The sequence below is a fragment of the Fusarium subglutinans genome (genome assembly GCF_013396075.1).
Source record: "Fusarium subglutinans strain NRRL 66333 chromosome Unknown NRRL66333_c0000169, whole genome shotgun sequence".
Classification (NCBI taxonomy): Eukaryota; Fungi; Ascomycota; class Sordariomycetes; order Hypocreales; family Nectriaceae; genus Fusarium; species Fusarium subglutinans.
In genome coordinates, this window is record NW_023502232.1 from 19,409 (window position 1) to 34,774 (window position 15,366).

The window sequence follows — 15,366 nt, forward strand, 5'->3', positions numbered from 1 at the left end:
CAGCGCGTAGTCGACGCTGATTCGACGCCCTGGTATACAAGACTATCGGAGGGACGCGTCCGTAGTCTCTTTTCTCACCATCTTCACTGCCCAATTGCCGGCAAATGTCACGTCGTGGGCCTAGCTCTCTCTAGACGCGTTTGGCGTTGTGAACACTAGATCTCAACACCTCGCGCCTCTTTCACTCGTGGTGCATTATTAGACATCCACACAACTCGCCTTGTATCCAGACAACTCATCTCAAAAGCACACATTCTCAGTCATGGTCCCGAGTTGATAAGTTCGATTATTATCTCCTAAATCCGCATTCGTAGTCTTCAATAGTGTACAACGCCATCGCTGGCAGTCGCCGTGGTAATTGTAATTCAGAGTGAGCTTTGAGCTGTGAGCTTCTACTCCTCGTCTTCGTCCTCGTCCTCGTCTTCTTCATCGTCATCCACATCCATGCCCTCGGCTGCTGTAACCGAAAACTCCCGCTCCTGGTCGACTCCGACATAACTATCACTCATTAGGAACAGCTTCAGATCATGCTCACCTGGCGATGGCACAGTGTACTCGAGGCGAACGTTCAGTTCCCGCCCGATTGTCACTCGCTTGATCGCCAGGAGGCTCTTGGTCTTCTCATCACCAACAACCAGCCACCAGTTCTCCATCTTCTTGGAGGGGTAGAATGGTGCGTGTACGGTAGAGTCATAATCGCCGTCCTCCTCTTCCAAATTGCGAGCAATCTTGACGTTCAGGTAGGCCGGTTCACCTGCCCTGATCTCACCCTCGTCAAGAACCTCATGTTCAAGCTCCAGGTCAGGATACTTGTCGTTTGTGAAGTTTGCGGCCTGTGCCAGTTGGTTTTGTGACAAGCCAAGTCGCTTAACAAGCTTGTTGTAATCGGCATTCTCATCCGGGTTCATGGCTTCCATGAAATCAAAGATATCCTTGATTCTGCGAACAACATTAGCTGACGGTCTGTCCAATCCATCACTCAATACATACCCAAACTCATTAGCCACCTTCACAACCTCCGGTGAGAAGTGAGGAATCTGTTTAAGAGGGCTGTCCCGATCCCACATTGCCTGAACGATCATCTGTGACATCTCCATAGCACTCATGGCGTTGAGATGTCCCTCCGAAGACAGAATGTCGACCATGGCACTGAGAAGGCTCAACACCCTCGACAGCAGGATCTCCTGGTCCTTTGCAAGATCAATTGGCAGCTGCATACGAGAGAAGTGAGACTGGAGCAAGACGAATGTTTTGAAATGAGGGGAGTCATAAACTGGCTCAGACATCTTGACAGGCACTCGGTCGTAAATGCGTCGCAACAGACCATCCTCGTGACGTCGAATCTGGATCGACTCGAACTCTGTTGCTGAAGTGACGATTTCCATGATACCTTTGAGCTTTGTGCGAGCGCTCAGAGAGAGCAGGAAAGTCTGCATCGTGATGTAGGAAATGTTGTAGTATGCCGCAATCATGGCTGCGTTTTGAGGCGCCACGGATCCGTCATCCTCGTCAAACTCAATGATCTTGGATTCGCTGAGCTCACGGAGAGTTGTCTCAACCAAGTCAGACATGTAGTTGCTGAGTCCCTCATGCGTTGTGCTTGTCAAGCTATAATAACTTGGGTTAGCAAGCAACCTTCGGTAGAAGTAGGTGAAAGTAGTCCAGTTGATCGCATCGTCACCCGACTCGATCATCTTGGTGCTGATCTCTGTCACAAAGACATCGTGTAAGTAGTTGTGCAGATGCGACTCAACAGGAAGGGCCTCGTTTAGGAACTTCTTGTAGTACTCGCGCTTGACTTGGGGCAGCATGAGGACGCCTCGGCCTCTGCCGTCCTTGGAGGGTCTAAGAGCTTTGCCGAACATGTGCAGCACTTCACTGAGAGGGTAGTCGACATATCGATGCTCTCGACCTTCAAAGTATTGTGTGCCCATAACGATGACGAGATGTGCTGTGCTGTTGAGCTCCCAGCAAACATCGCGTGAAGCAACAAGCACCTGGATAGCACCATTATCGTAGAGATGCTTAACAATTCGCCTATCACTCTGGCTAAGAGCCTCATGGTAGTAGCCAACACCATGAGAGAGGGCTTCGGCGAGAGCCTCCTCGTTGATGCGTTCAAGCAGAGGCTTCATTTGCTCTACCTCAGCAAAAAGAAAACGGTCCTCATCATCGTCAGCAAAGGCTGCGGCCAGCAAATCTCGGGCAGTTGCACGAGTCTGCTTGCGGCTGGGCACAAAGATCATGGCAGGCTTGTCAGGAGACATCTGTGTGATGGCCAGATATGTGGGCTTGGCCATGGCAAGCATGAGGGACGGGAAATGAGTATTTGTAAATGACTGGAGGTGAAGCTCAAGAGGGACCGGTCGGACATGTGGGCTGAAGTTATAGATGTCGTGCTTCTTTGCATCGATCCATTCACCAATGTCTCGAGCGTTCGCCAGCGATACACTCAATGCAACAATTCGCAGGGGTAATTCTGTCTGTGTGCGAATGTAATGCATACGAGAGACAATAGTCTCGTATACATAACCTTGAGAACTGCCAAGGAGATGGACCTCGTCAGGGATAAACAGTTCGACTGTCTGAACGTTCTTGCGTCGCTTCCATTGTCTTGATAGCACATCCCACTGAGTTGGGGTTGCCAAGATCAGGTCGCCCTTTTCCAACAGCTTGAGATCTGTTGCCATCTCACCAGTAAGCTTCACTATCTCTTTGCCGCCATGGAGATGGCTGAGCCTTTTCTGCCAATCCTGGAGGCGAGAGTCAACAAGTTCTTGGAAGGGAGCAATATACACAGCACGACCAACATCGCCCTTTGTCCAATGCCTTAGAAGAGCAAATTCGGCACAAACAGTCTTGCCGCTACCTGTGGGAGCTCCAATAAACACATTCGCATCAGACTTGTACAGTGAGTTGAAAGTCTGCGTTTGGATTCTGTTGAACTGCTTCCATGCAGGATAGAGATCAACATAGCTTGATACCTTGAGGGCAGAAACGGGGAGAGGTTGAAGCTCAAGAAGTTCTGTATGAGGAGGGAACTTCTCAGGCAAGATCAACTTATGGAAGGGAACAGGAAGCCTGGTCTCAGCATGCATCCATCGGTCAGAGATAACCGAAACGAAGTAGTTTGGAGGCATTGGATCTGTGATAGGAACGGTGAAGTCGACAATGTGCTCATTTTGCTCCGATTCGGCGTATTCCTTACGCAGCAAAAAGGTGTCGTGGTAAAGTATGTCTTCTCCATCGCAATCCTCAACAATAATCCAAAAGCTCTCTGCAGCGCCATGGATAGAATCGTCCCACTCAAAATTAGGCGTGATGCTCAGTTCGACACGCAGCATCGATCTTGTCATAGGCTGAACTTGAGCCTGGACTTCAACTCGCGGGAACTTGTTGACCAAGCCACATACAGTACGGCCGGCTCGAGGAAGGCCAAGAAGCTCACCCATACGGGGAGGATCCAGATCAAAGTAGCTGCTCCAAGACACATCGATTTTCTCAGCCTTCTGGATAACATCCCGAGGACAAGAGGGGAACTGTCGAAGAGGTGACATTGTTGGCCACATCCGCTTTTCGGCCATTTTACAGAGGTCCAGAGCAGTCTTCGCAACCGATGCCCATCCCTTCTTCATTGCGATCTCAAAGATAGCGCGTAGGATACGGCCAGCGGATTGCGTAACGTACACCATGTCGGCCATGAGCGCGAGGCCATCGAGCTTGAGGCGCGAGATGTATGCCTGCAAGAGGACATTGATCTTAGCGTGGGGTTCCTCAATGCTCTCCTTGACAGGGATTGGGACTCGGCCCAGCAGCTTAGCCAACTCAAGCTTCTCATCCTGTCGAACTGGGATATACTTGAACTCAGCACTGAGGGCGAAGACACGGAAGAGCTCGATCGTGGTGATAGAAGGCTGGATGAGGTTGTTGTAAGTCTCCATAGAACCGAATGTGATATAATAATGCGAAGCGATACGACCAAGCTCAGTTGACTGGAGCTTTCCAGTCTTTTCATCATACTTGGTGAGATTTGACTTTCGCAGAACCATGGCGGCAGAATGAATCAAGTCAACTCGCTTCTGCTCAAGAGCCGCATCATCTTCGTACTCTGCGCCTACCTGGTAAAGTCCAGGCGAACGAAGCATTCTGACGAAGAGGTATGTGTAGCCCAACCACTCGACGCCCTCGTCACGAGTCCTCACGTTACCAAGGACAATTTCGGCATTCAGGTTGTCCACCAGCTTGCTGACAAACTGACTCTCAATCGGAAGCTGCTGATTCAGAAGAGAGAGGTAGTATTGCATTTCACTCTGTGTCGTAATGATGATACCTTCTCCATACGTATCGTATTGGGGTCGGCCAGCACGTCCAAGCATCTGAAGGACGTCTTGAGGGCTGAGCTCAACCCAGCTACCCTTCTCGGGGGAGTACACCTGTGTTCCCTTGATGACAACTGTATGGGCAGGCAAGTTCACACCCCAAGCCAGCGTAGCAGTACACACCAGGACCTGGATAGCACCGTGTGCAAAAAGATTTTCGACATCTGTTCTGTCAGCTCGGCTCATACCAGCATGGTGGATGCCGAAACCATATGGCAGAATATCCTTGAGGTCTTGGTCGGTTGCCTGGGAAGACGCTTCGTTGAGGACTTCACGGCTACCAGCATCGTGACGAAGGATCTGGTTGATTGTGTCTGATTCAAGAGCCTTATCGCGGATGTAGCGAGCAGTCTTGGCAGTCTCTTTTCGGGAATGCACAAAGATAAGCATCTGGTTACGGTTTGTGCCTACATGCTCGATCACCTTGTTGTAACAGACGTCGTTCATTGTCTTTAGCTGCTTGATGGCTTTGCGGTCAGTGACACCAACAAACTCCTGTCGGAGGGGACAAGGTCGGAAAGATCCGTCAAAGTGAAAGAGACCCTTCTTCGTGTCCACTCGCAAGAAGCTCGCAACATCTTTGTAGTTAGGCAGGGTGGCAGAAAGACCAAGAATTCGAACTGGCTCGCCAGTTTGTTCAGTCTTGCGGATGGTTCGGCTAACAATGCTCTCCAGAACAGGGCCACGGTCGTCATGGAGAAGGTGGATTTCGTCGATGATGATGAGGCGCACGAGGTTGGTGTAGGTCAAGTCATTGGACTTTCTAGTAATGACGTCCCATTTCTCGGGGGTTGTGACGATGATCTGCGTCTCGGCGATTTGTTGCTTGGTAAGTTGACGATCACCTGTCAATTCTGCGACTCGGATACCATAAGGCTCAAGCCTCCCACCCAGATTGCCAACCTGTTCCTGAACTAAAGCCTTCAAAGGAGCGATACAGACGATCTTGAAGGCATCTAGATCGATATCGCCGGTCTCAGGGTTGCGATGCTTTCCAATCTCCCGGAGAATAGCGAGCATACCAACATTGGTTTTTCCACTACCAGTAGGAGCACAAACAAGCATGTTTCCATCATCATCGAAGGCTGAAGGATAGCACTTGGACTGAATCTTGTTCAAGGACTGATTCTTACTGAAGGGGTTTCGCGACCACTCTGGCATATCAGAAATGGGTATTAAGACATCGCCGGGCTCATTGCGTTTCTTAGGAGTAGGGATGTGAATTTCTTCATAGCCCTTGAACGTCCTCTTGGTTGAGCCTTCTGGTAGCCGGACCTTGGGGTTTGTCATAAGGTGATTTCCTTGATCGAAGACCAGATTATCGAGGTTGATGAGTTTTCGAGGCTGAAGCCCTCCGACAAGTTGGCCCTCGGCACGTTCAGCCTTGGTTCCATCCGCGGCAAAGGAAGCTGGGACATCAATATCCATCTTGATGTCAATCTTCCCCTTCTTGCCCTCGGCAGTGTCTTTACCCTTGAGTTCATTGAGAATCCATTGAAGACCCTCTGAGACCATTTCACGCTCAACATCAGCGCGCTCTTCAGGAGTCTGTGTTCGTGCTAGTCTTGTAAGCCAGAAAACCTTCTCCCTGTTCTCAACAAGCTTCTGAACCAACTCATGGTGCTCGTAGTCGAACAGCTCCATGAGATCATTCTCAACGTCACGTAAGGACTTTTCCTCGCCATCCTCACCAGGTTCTCCTGACAGGATCTTCAGAGCCTCCTTTGTTTTGTCGCTTTGCTCGTGAGCGTCGGGGTATAGTGTGCCGATTTGCCGTTGTAGCCAAAATGTATCGATGTCTTGGGCTGGTATGCTATGCTTGTCTTTCTCTTTTTGTTTGCCACCTGAAGGCGCCGAGTCGAGAATCATCTCATCCCCAACGTCAGCAACAGCATCTTCTTCCTTGCCTTCAGCACTCTCTGCCTTCTCTTCCTCTTCCTCTTCCTCTTCATCCTCTGAAGATTCGTCACGGACTTCATGAACAAGGCCCCCTTCGTCATCCTCTTCGTCTTCATCGAACGCGACCGCGACGCCCTGGCGCTCATCTATTTCGGCGTCCTCGCCATCGGCACCACCCATTGCAGTGTCCTCGTCCTCATCCTGGGCGTCGTAATCTGTGATCTTCTTGCCGAGGTTCACCAACTCATTAAATTCCTTGGGGTTTAGTGTCACACCCAAGATGTCGTCGATTTCCCTCTTTTTATCCAGATCTTTCATATCATCATCCTTCAGAAATTCCAGGGCGGCATCCGCTGCGCTACGTACGACATCGTGAGGTACATCGCCCAGGATTTTTGCTATCAGGGTAATAATGAGATCGAAAGTCTGTCGTGTCGCTGCGGTTCGGGGTCGGTATATGATGCCTTCCACCAAAAGCTCGTTGGCGCCGAGGATACCTGTCAATTGAGGCGCCTCTGCCTTCCGTCTACGCTGTTCTCGTGCCAGAATATCTTCACCTTCTCTCAGGCCTCCTCGCTCTATCTCGGGGAGTCCAGGCTGTTTCTTCGGTTTTGGCGCGTCATCGCGTGCAACTCGAGCACCCATATCTCGAATACTCAAGCGACCGGCCAGCGACTCTGGATCACCAGTAGCCTCATCAGTTCGTCTTGTAACGAATCGACGATCGGCCTGGAGTACCAGGTTCGACATTGCCGAGTACTTGTACTGCGACACATCTCGATTTGCGTCGGACATGATGGCTAGATTATTATTATGTTGTAATTGATAGAGAACGTCGATGTTCTCGACAAAGACTAGGGCGCTTGGCACTTAAATAACCATCAGTTTGTCACCGACGCGACTAAATCGGATATATAGCCGTTGCCTGAATATGCTGTAGTCTGCGATTGGTGCGCAGTCGTTTCGAAAAGGTTTGTAGTTGTCTAAAGGTTTGAAAGTTCAAGTCGCGATCGTAAATTTCGGATCTCAGCCTAGCAGGCCCCTACGCTAGTCCCGGTTCGGATAAGAGCTTGTGTGGCGCAAATGCATAACTATAGGCCCAGAACTCAGGTCATAATCTCTGCTTCTTAAATGAATTTGAGTGTTTACAAGAGTACGGATACAAAGAGAATGAGTTCGCGTTATAAACTCGAGTTACAATGTAAAGAAGTAATTCAAGATTATCAATTCATTGCGTGGTGACCATGTTGTTGGTTCAGGGGGGATACCTACTAGCCACACTTGAGTACCTACCTCACTGTCTACGCTGCCCATGGACTAACATATTTCGTCTATTTACTTTCACCGAGACCAGAGCAACAAACCTAGGCCAGGGATTCCTTCACCGACAAACCATGATTCACAATGGCAAATTCTTCTGAGACTGCTGAGACATTTCAAAAGACACTTGATCCATATATCAAGCCACGAGAACAAGTCAACTACATTCGGCGAGTTTTGGCTCTCCATCTCGGAACATGTTCTCATGATGGTCCAGTCAAACAGCCTGTGTCTTTGGCAGATCCAACACGCGACGTAACTCTGGATTCAAGTTCGAAGGGAATCTACAAGAATTATATTGAGGCTCTAAAGGCAAATGTTGATGCCCGTCGAAATTACGAAGATGCTGCCCAATCTAATCTTCTCTCCTCGTCATTAGCCAAAGAGCTCCCATCCAGCAATGAGCTACTAGAAGAGCAGGTCTCACTTCTTAAGCTCCAGGCGAAACAAGCGCGACTTACAGCCGTCCAAACTCACCTAGACTCACTCATGCAAAAGCCAGCCGCTGCTCCTGAATATCTTGACCCTGAGGATGTTTTTCACGATGCTACCAGTCTACCGAGTGTCCCAAAAGAGGTGGTGAACAGTCTTGTCGCACAACAGAGCGTTAAGAAGACGGACCTAACAGAGCAAGTGACACAGCTTGAAAAGACGGTCTTGAGGGCTAAACTCCTTCTGCGACGAGAGGAGCAGTTACTTCGAGAAACGAGGGCAAATGCTCAGACCATACCAGATGTTATCAGCAATGGTATCAGACTACATGCTCTTAATACAACAAGGAATGAGCTTATCAATTGGATTGAGACGGAGTTGAGCAAGGCATCAGGGGATGAGAGTGGGGATGAGGACGGTTCCAAGAGCCATAGCCAATCAACAGCGGACCAAGCGACGATAAACAATCATCTCAGCATCATCAAAGAGAAGTACGCCAATTATCTTGCAAAGAGGCGGTCCCTCCTCGCTTCTGCGGGTGAACGATTTGAGTCATCGGCTGTTCCTGTTCTGGCACCCTCCTCCACCAAGCGACAAGTTGAGGAACCGGAACCTGCATCAAGTACATTTCTCCTGACACCATATATCGAGACTCTCCTTGCACTTTCCAAAAAGCAGAGGGCCATGATAACACAAAAAGCACATGTAAATACGACACTTGGGAAAGAAATCAAGGATAACTGTCAGTCGCTCAGTCATTTGGAAGAAGAAAGTCAACTGCTTCCATCTCATTCAGTGGCACCAACGTCTCGGAGGAGGTCTGGACTGGGAGAGTTCCTTGCTTCGGACGAACGCTCAGGTCTGACAGGCAAGGTCCAGCCTTGGGTTCTCGCTGCAGATTCGGCCAAGATCACTACCCTAGAAAATGTGGCGGAGCAGATTGAAGGTGGACAGCTTGCGTTGGTAAACTCAATGCAGACTCTACAAGAGATTGACCAGCTTTTGGGTCAGGACGAGGCGGCCGAGGAGGAAGAAACACAGGCTGATACTACGGGGGATGACGTTTGGCTTGAAGCAGGTCCCAAATCCCCAAGCAAGGCGAGAAGGCATACAGAGAAGAGAATCACAGAACCGAAAGATGCCTGGTCTAGTCTGCAAGGTAACCTCGGATTAATTGGTCAGGGAGACACAGCTCAGGGTTAGAGTAACAGCGACAAGTACAATAGATGTCTGGTGATATAGAGCCAGTTTAAAACGCCAACCCATTTCTAGCCATGACTCCGCCCTCATTTCTTGATGCAGCACACTAGATACAGAGCCAATAACTCACTTCTTCGACATGATAGTCGATATCCTCACTGACAGATCGAGAATGGAGAGATGCTCATCTGCTCCATCTACTAATCGCTTGTCAACTTCTGAGAAAACCAGCACAATCTTGTTTTTCTGTGCATCGGGTATCGTCTCGTCATATGTCAAGGTTTGGTAGAGCTGTCACAGGAGTTATTATTAGCAGTAGTTCAGTGATATGAAGGATGAGACTTACTTGGTTGACCACTTGACCTGCGCTCCAGCCATCTGCAACTAGCTTCTCAAGAACATCCGAAATGATCTGGTAGGAGGATCCTGACTTCTTCGGACGTATTGCTTTGACGAGATCATCGATGGTCGTGTCCGGAATGACACCAGCAATATCCTCGACGATCTTGACTGTGACCGCCTTCTTGTCCACATCCATCACCTCGTCACCCTGAGCCTCCTTGTCGAGGGCATTAGCGCTGACTAGTCGAGCAGCACTTTGCAAGAAAGTAATGGCTTTTCGAAGATCACCCTCGCTGCATTTGATGAGTGCATCAACAGCGCCGTCCTCGAGTGCCACGCCCTCCTTCTCTGCAATCTCCTCCAGTCGCTTCTTTGCATTGCTCTGATCGAGACTCTTGAAACGAAATTTGCTACATCTACTGGCAAGCGGGTCGATAATTCGAGTCACATAATTGCAAATAAGACAGAATCGAGTTATCTTGCTGTATGTTTCCATGGTTCGTCGCAGTGCGCTTTGGGCATCTTGTGTCATGGAATCGGCCTCGTCGAGGATAATGATCTTGAAAGGAGGGCAAGGGTATTTGTCCTTGTAGCCGGGGGCCGGGTTGGTCAATTGCATTCGCGCAAAGTTCTTGACCTTTTCTCGGACGATGGAGATACCACGCTCATCAGAGGCATTGAGCTCGAGGACTCTCGATTTAATCATATCGGGGCCGTATAGTTCCTTAGCGAGTGCCAGAACTGTCGAAGTTTTACCTGTCCCGGGAGGCCCGTAAAACAGCATGTGAGGGAGCTATGAAGTATTAGTATTGAAGCTTCTTGCAGTTCAGAGCAAGGGGGTGTTGTACGTTGGAGGACTGCAGTGTCCGTTGGAGCACATCAACGGTATGATCTTGAGCAGTAACATCGCTGAGGGTCTTTGGCCGGCTGGGTGTGTTAAGTCTAGAGTAGCATGGTGTATTTCGAGTTTCACGTACTATTTCTCAACCCAGGGTTGTGTTCGAGCATTTGAAGGTTTATCTTGCTTCTGGTCAGCGTTACCGTTGGCTGCCGCTGCTGCCTTTCTGGCCTTGAGGTCGAAAAAGCTAGCCATCTTGATTCAATTATATGCTGGCTTGTTGGACTGCCCGCGGCTGAGCTTGCAGGTGAGAGCGGAGGAAACAGTTTGCGAAATGGTGATATAAAATCACCGACCTTTGATGGGAACTAAAGGAAACCAATTTACGCGTGAAGAAACGCGCAGCGCGTCACTAATGGCAACCACAACCATGGCACTAAGGCAAGGGTCTTGGTAGCCTAACTTCACCCCGCCCGCTGGGCCCACCTCTTTGAGCTCCCGGGTAAGGTAGTTGATGTCGATGTAAATGATAATTGTTGGCGTTCAGGATCTCAAGTGTGTATACGCATTTACTGCTTACAGTTTTGCATTTCTTGTGGGTATTTATTTCGAATTTATTTTCCTTCACAGGGGAAACAAAATAAAGAAAAAAAAAGAAACCTCATACTTGCATTATAGTTACATACACTGTTTTCTCCGACTCTCATTTCGATCCCAGCGCAATCAACCAAGTACCCAGACTTATCGCTTCACTTTACGAAGAATAGGGAGGGGAGAGGGAATCAGAACACCAAATGAAGGGATTAGACATGGAAATTAGCATGGGAGTCTTCTTTTATCCCGTTATTTGTCAGGATACACACCCTTGACCAGCAAATACATTATATAAGGTATCTCACAGTTAAGGGGCAAGCTGGTTCCAGCAGGCAACGATCTCAGGAGCGCTCTACGTCTGTTCGTTTTTATAACATGACGATGATCAGGAACGCTTGTTTAGGAAAATCCAAGACACTGAATATATCTAAGTACTTATGGTCGTGTTGGTGCTGAATTGAGGTTTACTTGATGTGGGAATCACAAATATTTATCCTGATTGCTGTAGTAAAGGCCGTAATAGCTGAGAAGTAGAACAAAGTGAATAATAGCAACCGCATTTCCTTGATACTTACATAACAAACATACATACCCACCTTTTGTTACTCTACTTACCTTGGTACTATAGTAGGTAATGAATGTCGCCTTTTTAGAACCAGAGTATTAATACGTAAAGTTCTGCTGTCGGTTGATAGGTGCTGCTAGCCCCGATGAGCTTCCCGCCTCCCCCACTTTCCTCCTACGGTCTTAATGATTGATACCTGCTCACACAACCCACCTCGAGACTCCAACGTCTACCCTTACATTACCTTACGTTATACTTCACTTACCTTACCTTACCTTAGTAACTTGACATCCACCACCCCAAACGTCACATCGATAACCTCAAACTTGGAAGGAACTTGTCCATGTGCGTCGCGCTCTGCAGTCAGCGCTCGTCCTCAAACATCGACATTTAGACTGCAACATACGAGGCGCTATGGACCAGTCTATCATTCGCATCTCCAAGGTTCGCTGCCCCGCATTCGCTGGCATTTCCCATCCCTTCGTTCACGATCCCACCTTCGAGATACTAACACTATGCCAAGGAGCTGGGTGACATCCAGAAGAACTGTGACTTGTGTATGTCGCCTTTTGCCAAATGGCATATACCACGCATTCGAAAGAAGAAACTGACCACGCGACTGACTACCTTTTATTACAGCGCTCGCCGTAGCATGTCGCGACATCGATGTTCGCAATGTAAAGGCCCTGATCATGGGTCCCCATGAGACTCCCTATGAATTTGGGTTCTTCGAGGTATGTCGTGGGCGCTGCATTTATCCTTGTCTATGTAAAGATGGGCTTACTCAACTCGACAGTTTGCCATTCGGTTCCACAAAGGTAGACACCCCCCGTTACTATGACAAAACTTAGTCTCATATTCGATGACAGAATACCCTTCCAGATCCCCGAGTGTAATTTGTATCACCACAAACGGGGGACGTTGTCGCTTCAACCCCAATGTATACAGCAATGGGAAAGTCTGTCTGTAAGTAATCAGATATTGCAACTTCACTATACTCATGCGCTAACACGGTCAGATCAATTCTAGGGTATTGTAATTGTGTCAAAGATTAGAGGGTTGAACTGACAATAGCTAGAACATGGCGTGGGGAGCGTGGAGAGGAGTGGTCATCTGCGCAAGGACTTGAATCAATCCTATTATCCATCCAAAGTCTCCTATCGTCTAACCCCTACGAAAACGAACCGGGCTTCGAGGATGCCAACGACGAAAGCGACAAGAAAAACCAAAAGGACTATATTCAAAAGGTCTGTTGCCAATTCAAATTACAGGGGAACCTCTAACCCTGGTAGATTCGACACGAGACACTACGTATCAGTGTCATCCAACGTCTGGAAGGCTATCTTGGAATGAACCCCGGTGGCACCCAGTTGCACAGTCTTCCAGGAGCGGATGACATGGATGATGATGACATTGACGAGGCCACCGTCCCCTTCGAGCCTTTCAGAGACCTGTGCAAACGCCGCTTTCTTTGGTATTACGAATCATACCTCGCTGCGATCGAAAAAGGCATATCAGAGACCAAGCCCAACCAGCCTTTTGCAAGAATGCCGTTCGAGTCGCCAGGAAACAACTCAATGGATGGGAAATTCAACTATCCCGAGCTCGGAACCCGCCTGCACACCATCAAGGCTGCTATCGACGCTGAGCCTGAGAGATGGGCCGCGGAGGGCCTGGAAGCTAAGAAGAAGGAGACAACTGTTGCTGTTAATCTTCAGCATCAGTTCGAGCAGGTTGTTGAAGTATTCAAACGAGGCGATATGCCACATGACGTTTTTCTCGAGAACGAGAACCCCTTCGTCTGGGTCATAACCTATTTCGGACGTCCTATGACCAACCTCGACGGTGGTTTGTTCAGAATTAAAATGAACTTCAGCGTCCGTTTCCCCGAAGAGCAACCTCGTGTCAAGTTCGAGACCAAGATCTTTCACCACCACATCGCTGCAGACGGTACAGCATGCTACACTCCAAATCCAATGAAAAGGGAAGATGTACGATCACACATTGATGCCATCTTTGCGATCCTTGAAGATGATGAGCCAGCCTATGACCCACGCAAAATTGTGAACCCGGAAGCGACCAAGATGTACTGGGGAGGAAGCCCAGACGACAAAAAGAAGTACAACCGACGGCTTCGCCGATCCGTACAGCAGAGCATGGAGTCAGTACCTAATCAAGACTCTGCAGTCGTTTCTATGTGCAAGCTAACCGACCTCTACAGGGACTTCCCAGAGTAACCCACATGCTCTGTCAGGCTTAATACCAGGATTTTAGATGAAAATATCACGAGGGCGTACTGGTCAACATCGGGGGCATTGATCTGTTTTTACATGGCGTTGGGGCCTGTGGTTCATATTGAAATGACATGGTCTGAGGATTAGACCATTTCTCTAAAATGCGGTTGACTTGATTTGCCGTGGCCAGGTTGTGATACATGTGTGGCATAATCTACACAAGGCTACCAGACATATGATATACCAACCGAGTCACTCTATTCCCTTGTCCCACAAAGCCTATCCATTCACTCTTGATTTAGGGTTATGAGACCACAGACCTTCCTACAATGAAGGTGTTTTCTTCAAACACAAGCTTGATTGAGAGGTTCAGATACTACACCGTCACCAGAATAAGTGATCGGCATAATCAAAGTGCCGGGTTGTATTGTTTGCACTCTATGAAACGCCATCTATCTATCCTCTAACGCCAATATTTGAATAACATGTATCCATTGCATCAAGGTTCCGCTCAAAAGACAATATTTAGAATCTGTGTATGCGATTTCTTTCGTAAATCATGGTGCCGTTATTTCTCATGACCTCCTACTCTTGGGCTTCTTGTTTAGGCGCTCTTGGGTTGGGTTATAGGGCGCCGCCACACCTTGGTACCTCTCTTGCTTCCCTTCACCTCTGAATTCGTACATACCGTTTGCGCCTATCGTTGCCGGTGTACCCTGGTTGGGACGTGCGACTTGTTCGTTGTGAAGTTTGTCGAGGGAGTCACCGACCACAGCGTATTGCGACCAGTTGATGGGTGGGCAGCGAACCACATTTTGCGGCTGGGGAAGATTCGTCCATGCTGGTGGCTGGGTAGCGATGCGCTGCTTGGAGGACCCTTCACCGGGGTCTTGTTGATTGCCGGTGTCTTGACCGCTCATCGCTGTATCTTCACCTTCGCTATCGCTAGCGCTATCATTTTCAGGCGCATTAATCTTGCCTGCGACAAGGTCTTTTATGAAAGCTTCAGGGTCCTGGACGGCTTCATCTTTTGCGCGACTGAGAGCCTGTATGTCGGCAGTAGCACGCTGTCGCTGAATTTGTAAAATGGAAATCGCCGACTTGAGCGCAATGACGTCTGGGTTGGAATCAAAGGCTATTGGTTGAGGTGCAGGCGGTGGTATCGCAGTCTGGTCGGGCTGTGAATGTGTAAGGCTTGGACGACCGCCAGCGCTGGCGCTTGCGCTTACGCTTGTAGCTTCAGTCGCCGGGCGTTGGGTAGGACGCAAGGGAGGTGTGATAGGGGAAACAGGCGGTCGAGTCGGAGAAGGAGGATTGTTGCTGGGAGGGTTGTCGGTGTTGATTGTGAGGGCGGGCATGATCGAGTTGCGCCGCTGAAGAAATTGCTTTTGTTGACTCTGACAAAGATGTAAGCTCTTGCGCAGGTTGATTGTGAGCTAGGCACCGAAGAACGGAGACGTCACGGGAGAGAGCTCCGGACAACGGCGGAGGAGGAAGTGAAAATGGCCCAATAGGAACAAAGACGTGGGACACAGGACCGAAGATGAGGGAAATGCAAAGAGA

General features: G+C 49.0%; 5 protein-coding genes across 5 annotated transcripts; 2 read left to right on the top strand and 3 right to left on the bottom strand.

The window, feature by feature from the left end:
• Window positions 1-392: 392 nt before the first annotated feature.
• FSUBG_10119 (ATP dependent RNA helicase) lies at window positions 393-7,073 on the bottom strand (the record flags this gene model as incomplete). The annotated part of the gene is made up of 2 exons (XM_036674665.1): window positions 393-939; window positions 991-7,073. 2 exons carry the CDS (start codon window positions 7,071-7,073, stop codon window positions 393-395), a joined length of 6,630 nt encoding a protein of 2,209 aa, XP_036534388.1.
• Window positions 7,074-7,682: 609 nt separating this feature from the next.
• FSUBG_10120 (uncharacterized protein) lies at window positions 7,683-9,233 on the top strand (the record flags this gene model as incomplete). The annotated part of the gene is made up of 1 exon (XM_036674667.1): window positions 7,683-9,233. One exon carries the CDS (start codon window positions 7,683-7,685, stop codon window positions 9,231-9,233), a length of 1,551 nt encoding a protein of 516 aa, XP_036534389.1.
• A 123-nt stretch (window positions 9,234-9,356) lies between these two features.
• On the bottom strand, window positions 9,357-10,665 carry FSUBG_10121 (replication factor C subunit 2; the record flags this gene model as incomplete). Its single annotated transcript, XM_036674668.1, has 4 exons — window positions 9,357-9,521; window positions 9,577-10,365; window positions 10,421-10,499; window positions 10,550-10,665. The coding sequence occupies 4 exons, from the start codon at window positions 10,663-10,665 to the stop codon at window positions 9,357-9,359; spliced, it is 1,149 nt and encodes a 382-aa protein (XP_036534390.1).
• Window positions 10,666-11,983: 1,318 nt separating this feature from the next.
• Window positions 11,984-13,806, top strand: FSUBG_10122 (ubiquitin-conjugating enzyme; the record flags this gene model as incomplete). Its single annotated transcript, XM_036674669.1, has 9 exons — window positions 11,984-12,013; window positions 12,093-12,126; window positions 12,209-12,303; window positions 12,366-12,387; window positions 12,439-12,535; window positions 12,588-12,599; window positions 12,648-12,816; window positions 12,862-13,730; window positions 13,791-13,806. The coding sequence occupies 9 exons, from the start codon at window positions 11,984-11,986 to the stop codon at window positions 13,804-13,806; spliced, it is 1,344 nt and encodes a 447-aa protein (XP_036534391.1).
• A 572-nt stretch (window positions 13,807-14,378) lies between these two features.
• Window positions 14,379-15,161, bottom strand: FSUBG_10123 (uncharacterized protein; the record flags this gene model as incomplete). The annotated part of the gene is made up of 1 exon (XM_036674670.1): window positions 14,379-15,161. The coding sequence occupies one exon, from the start codon at window positions 15,159-15,161 to the stop codon at window positions 14,379-14,381; it is 783 nt and encodes a 260-aa protein (XP_036534392.1).
• Window positions 15,162-15,366: the final 205 nt, after the last annotated feature.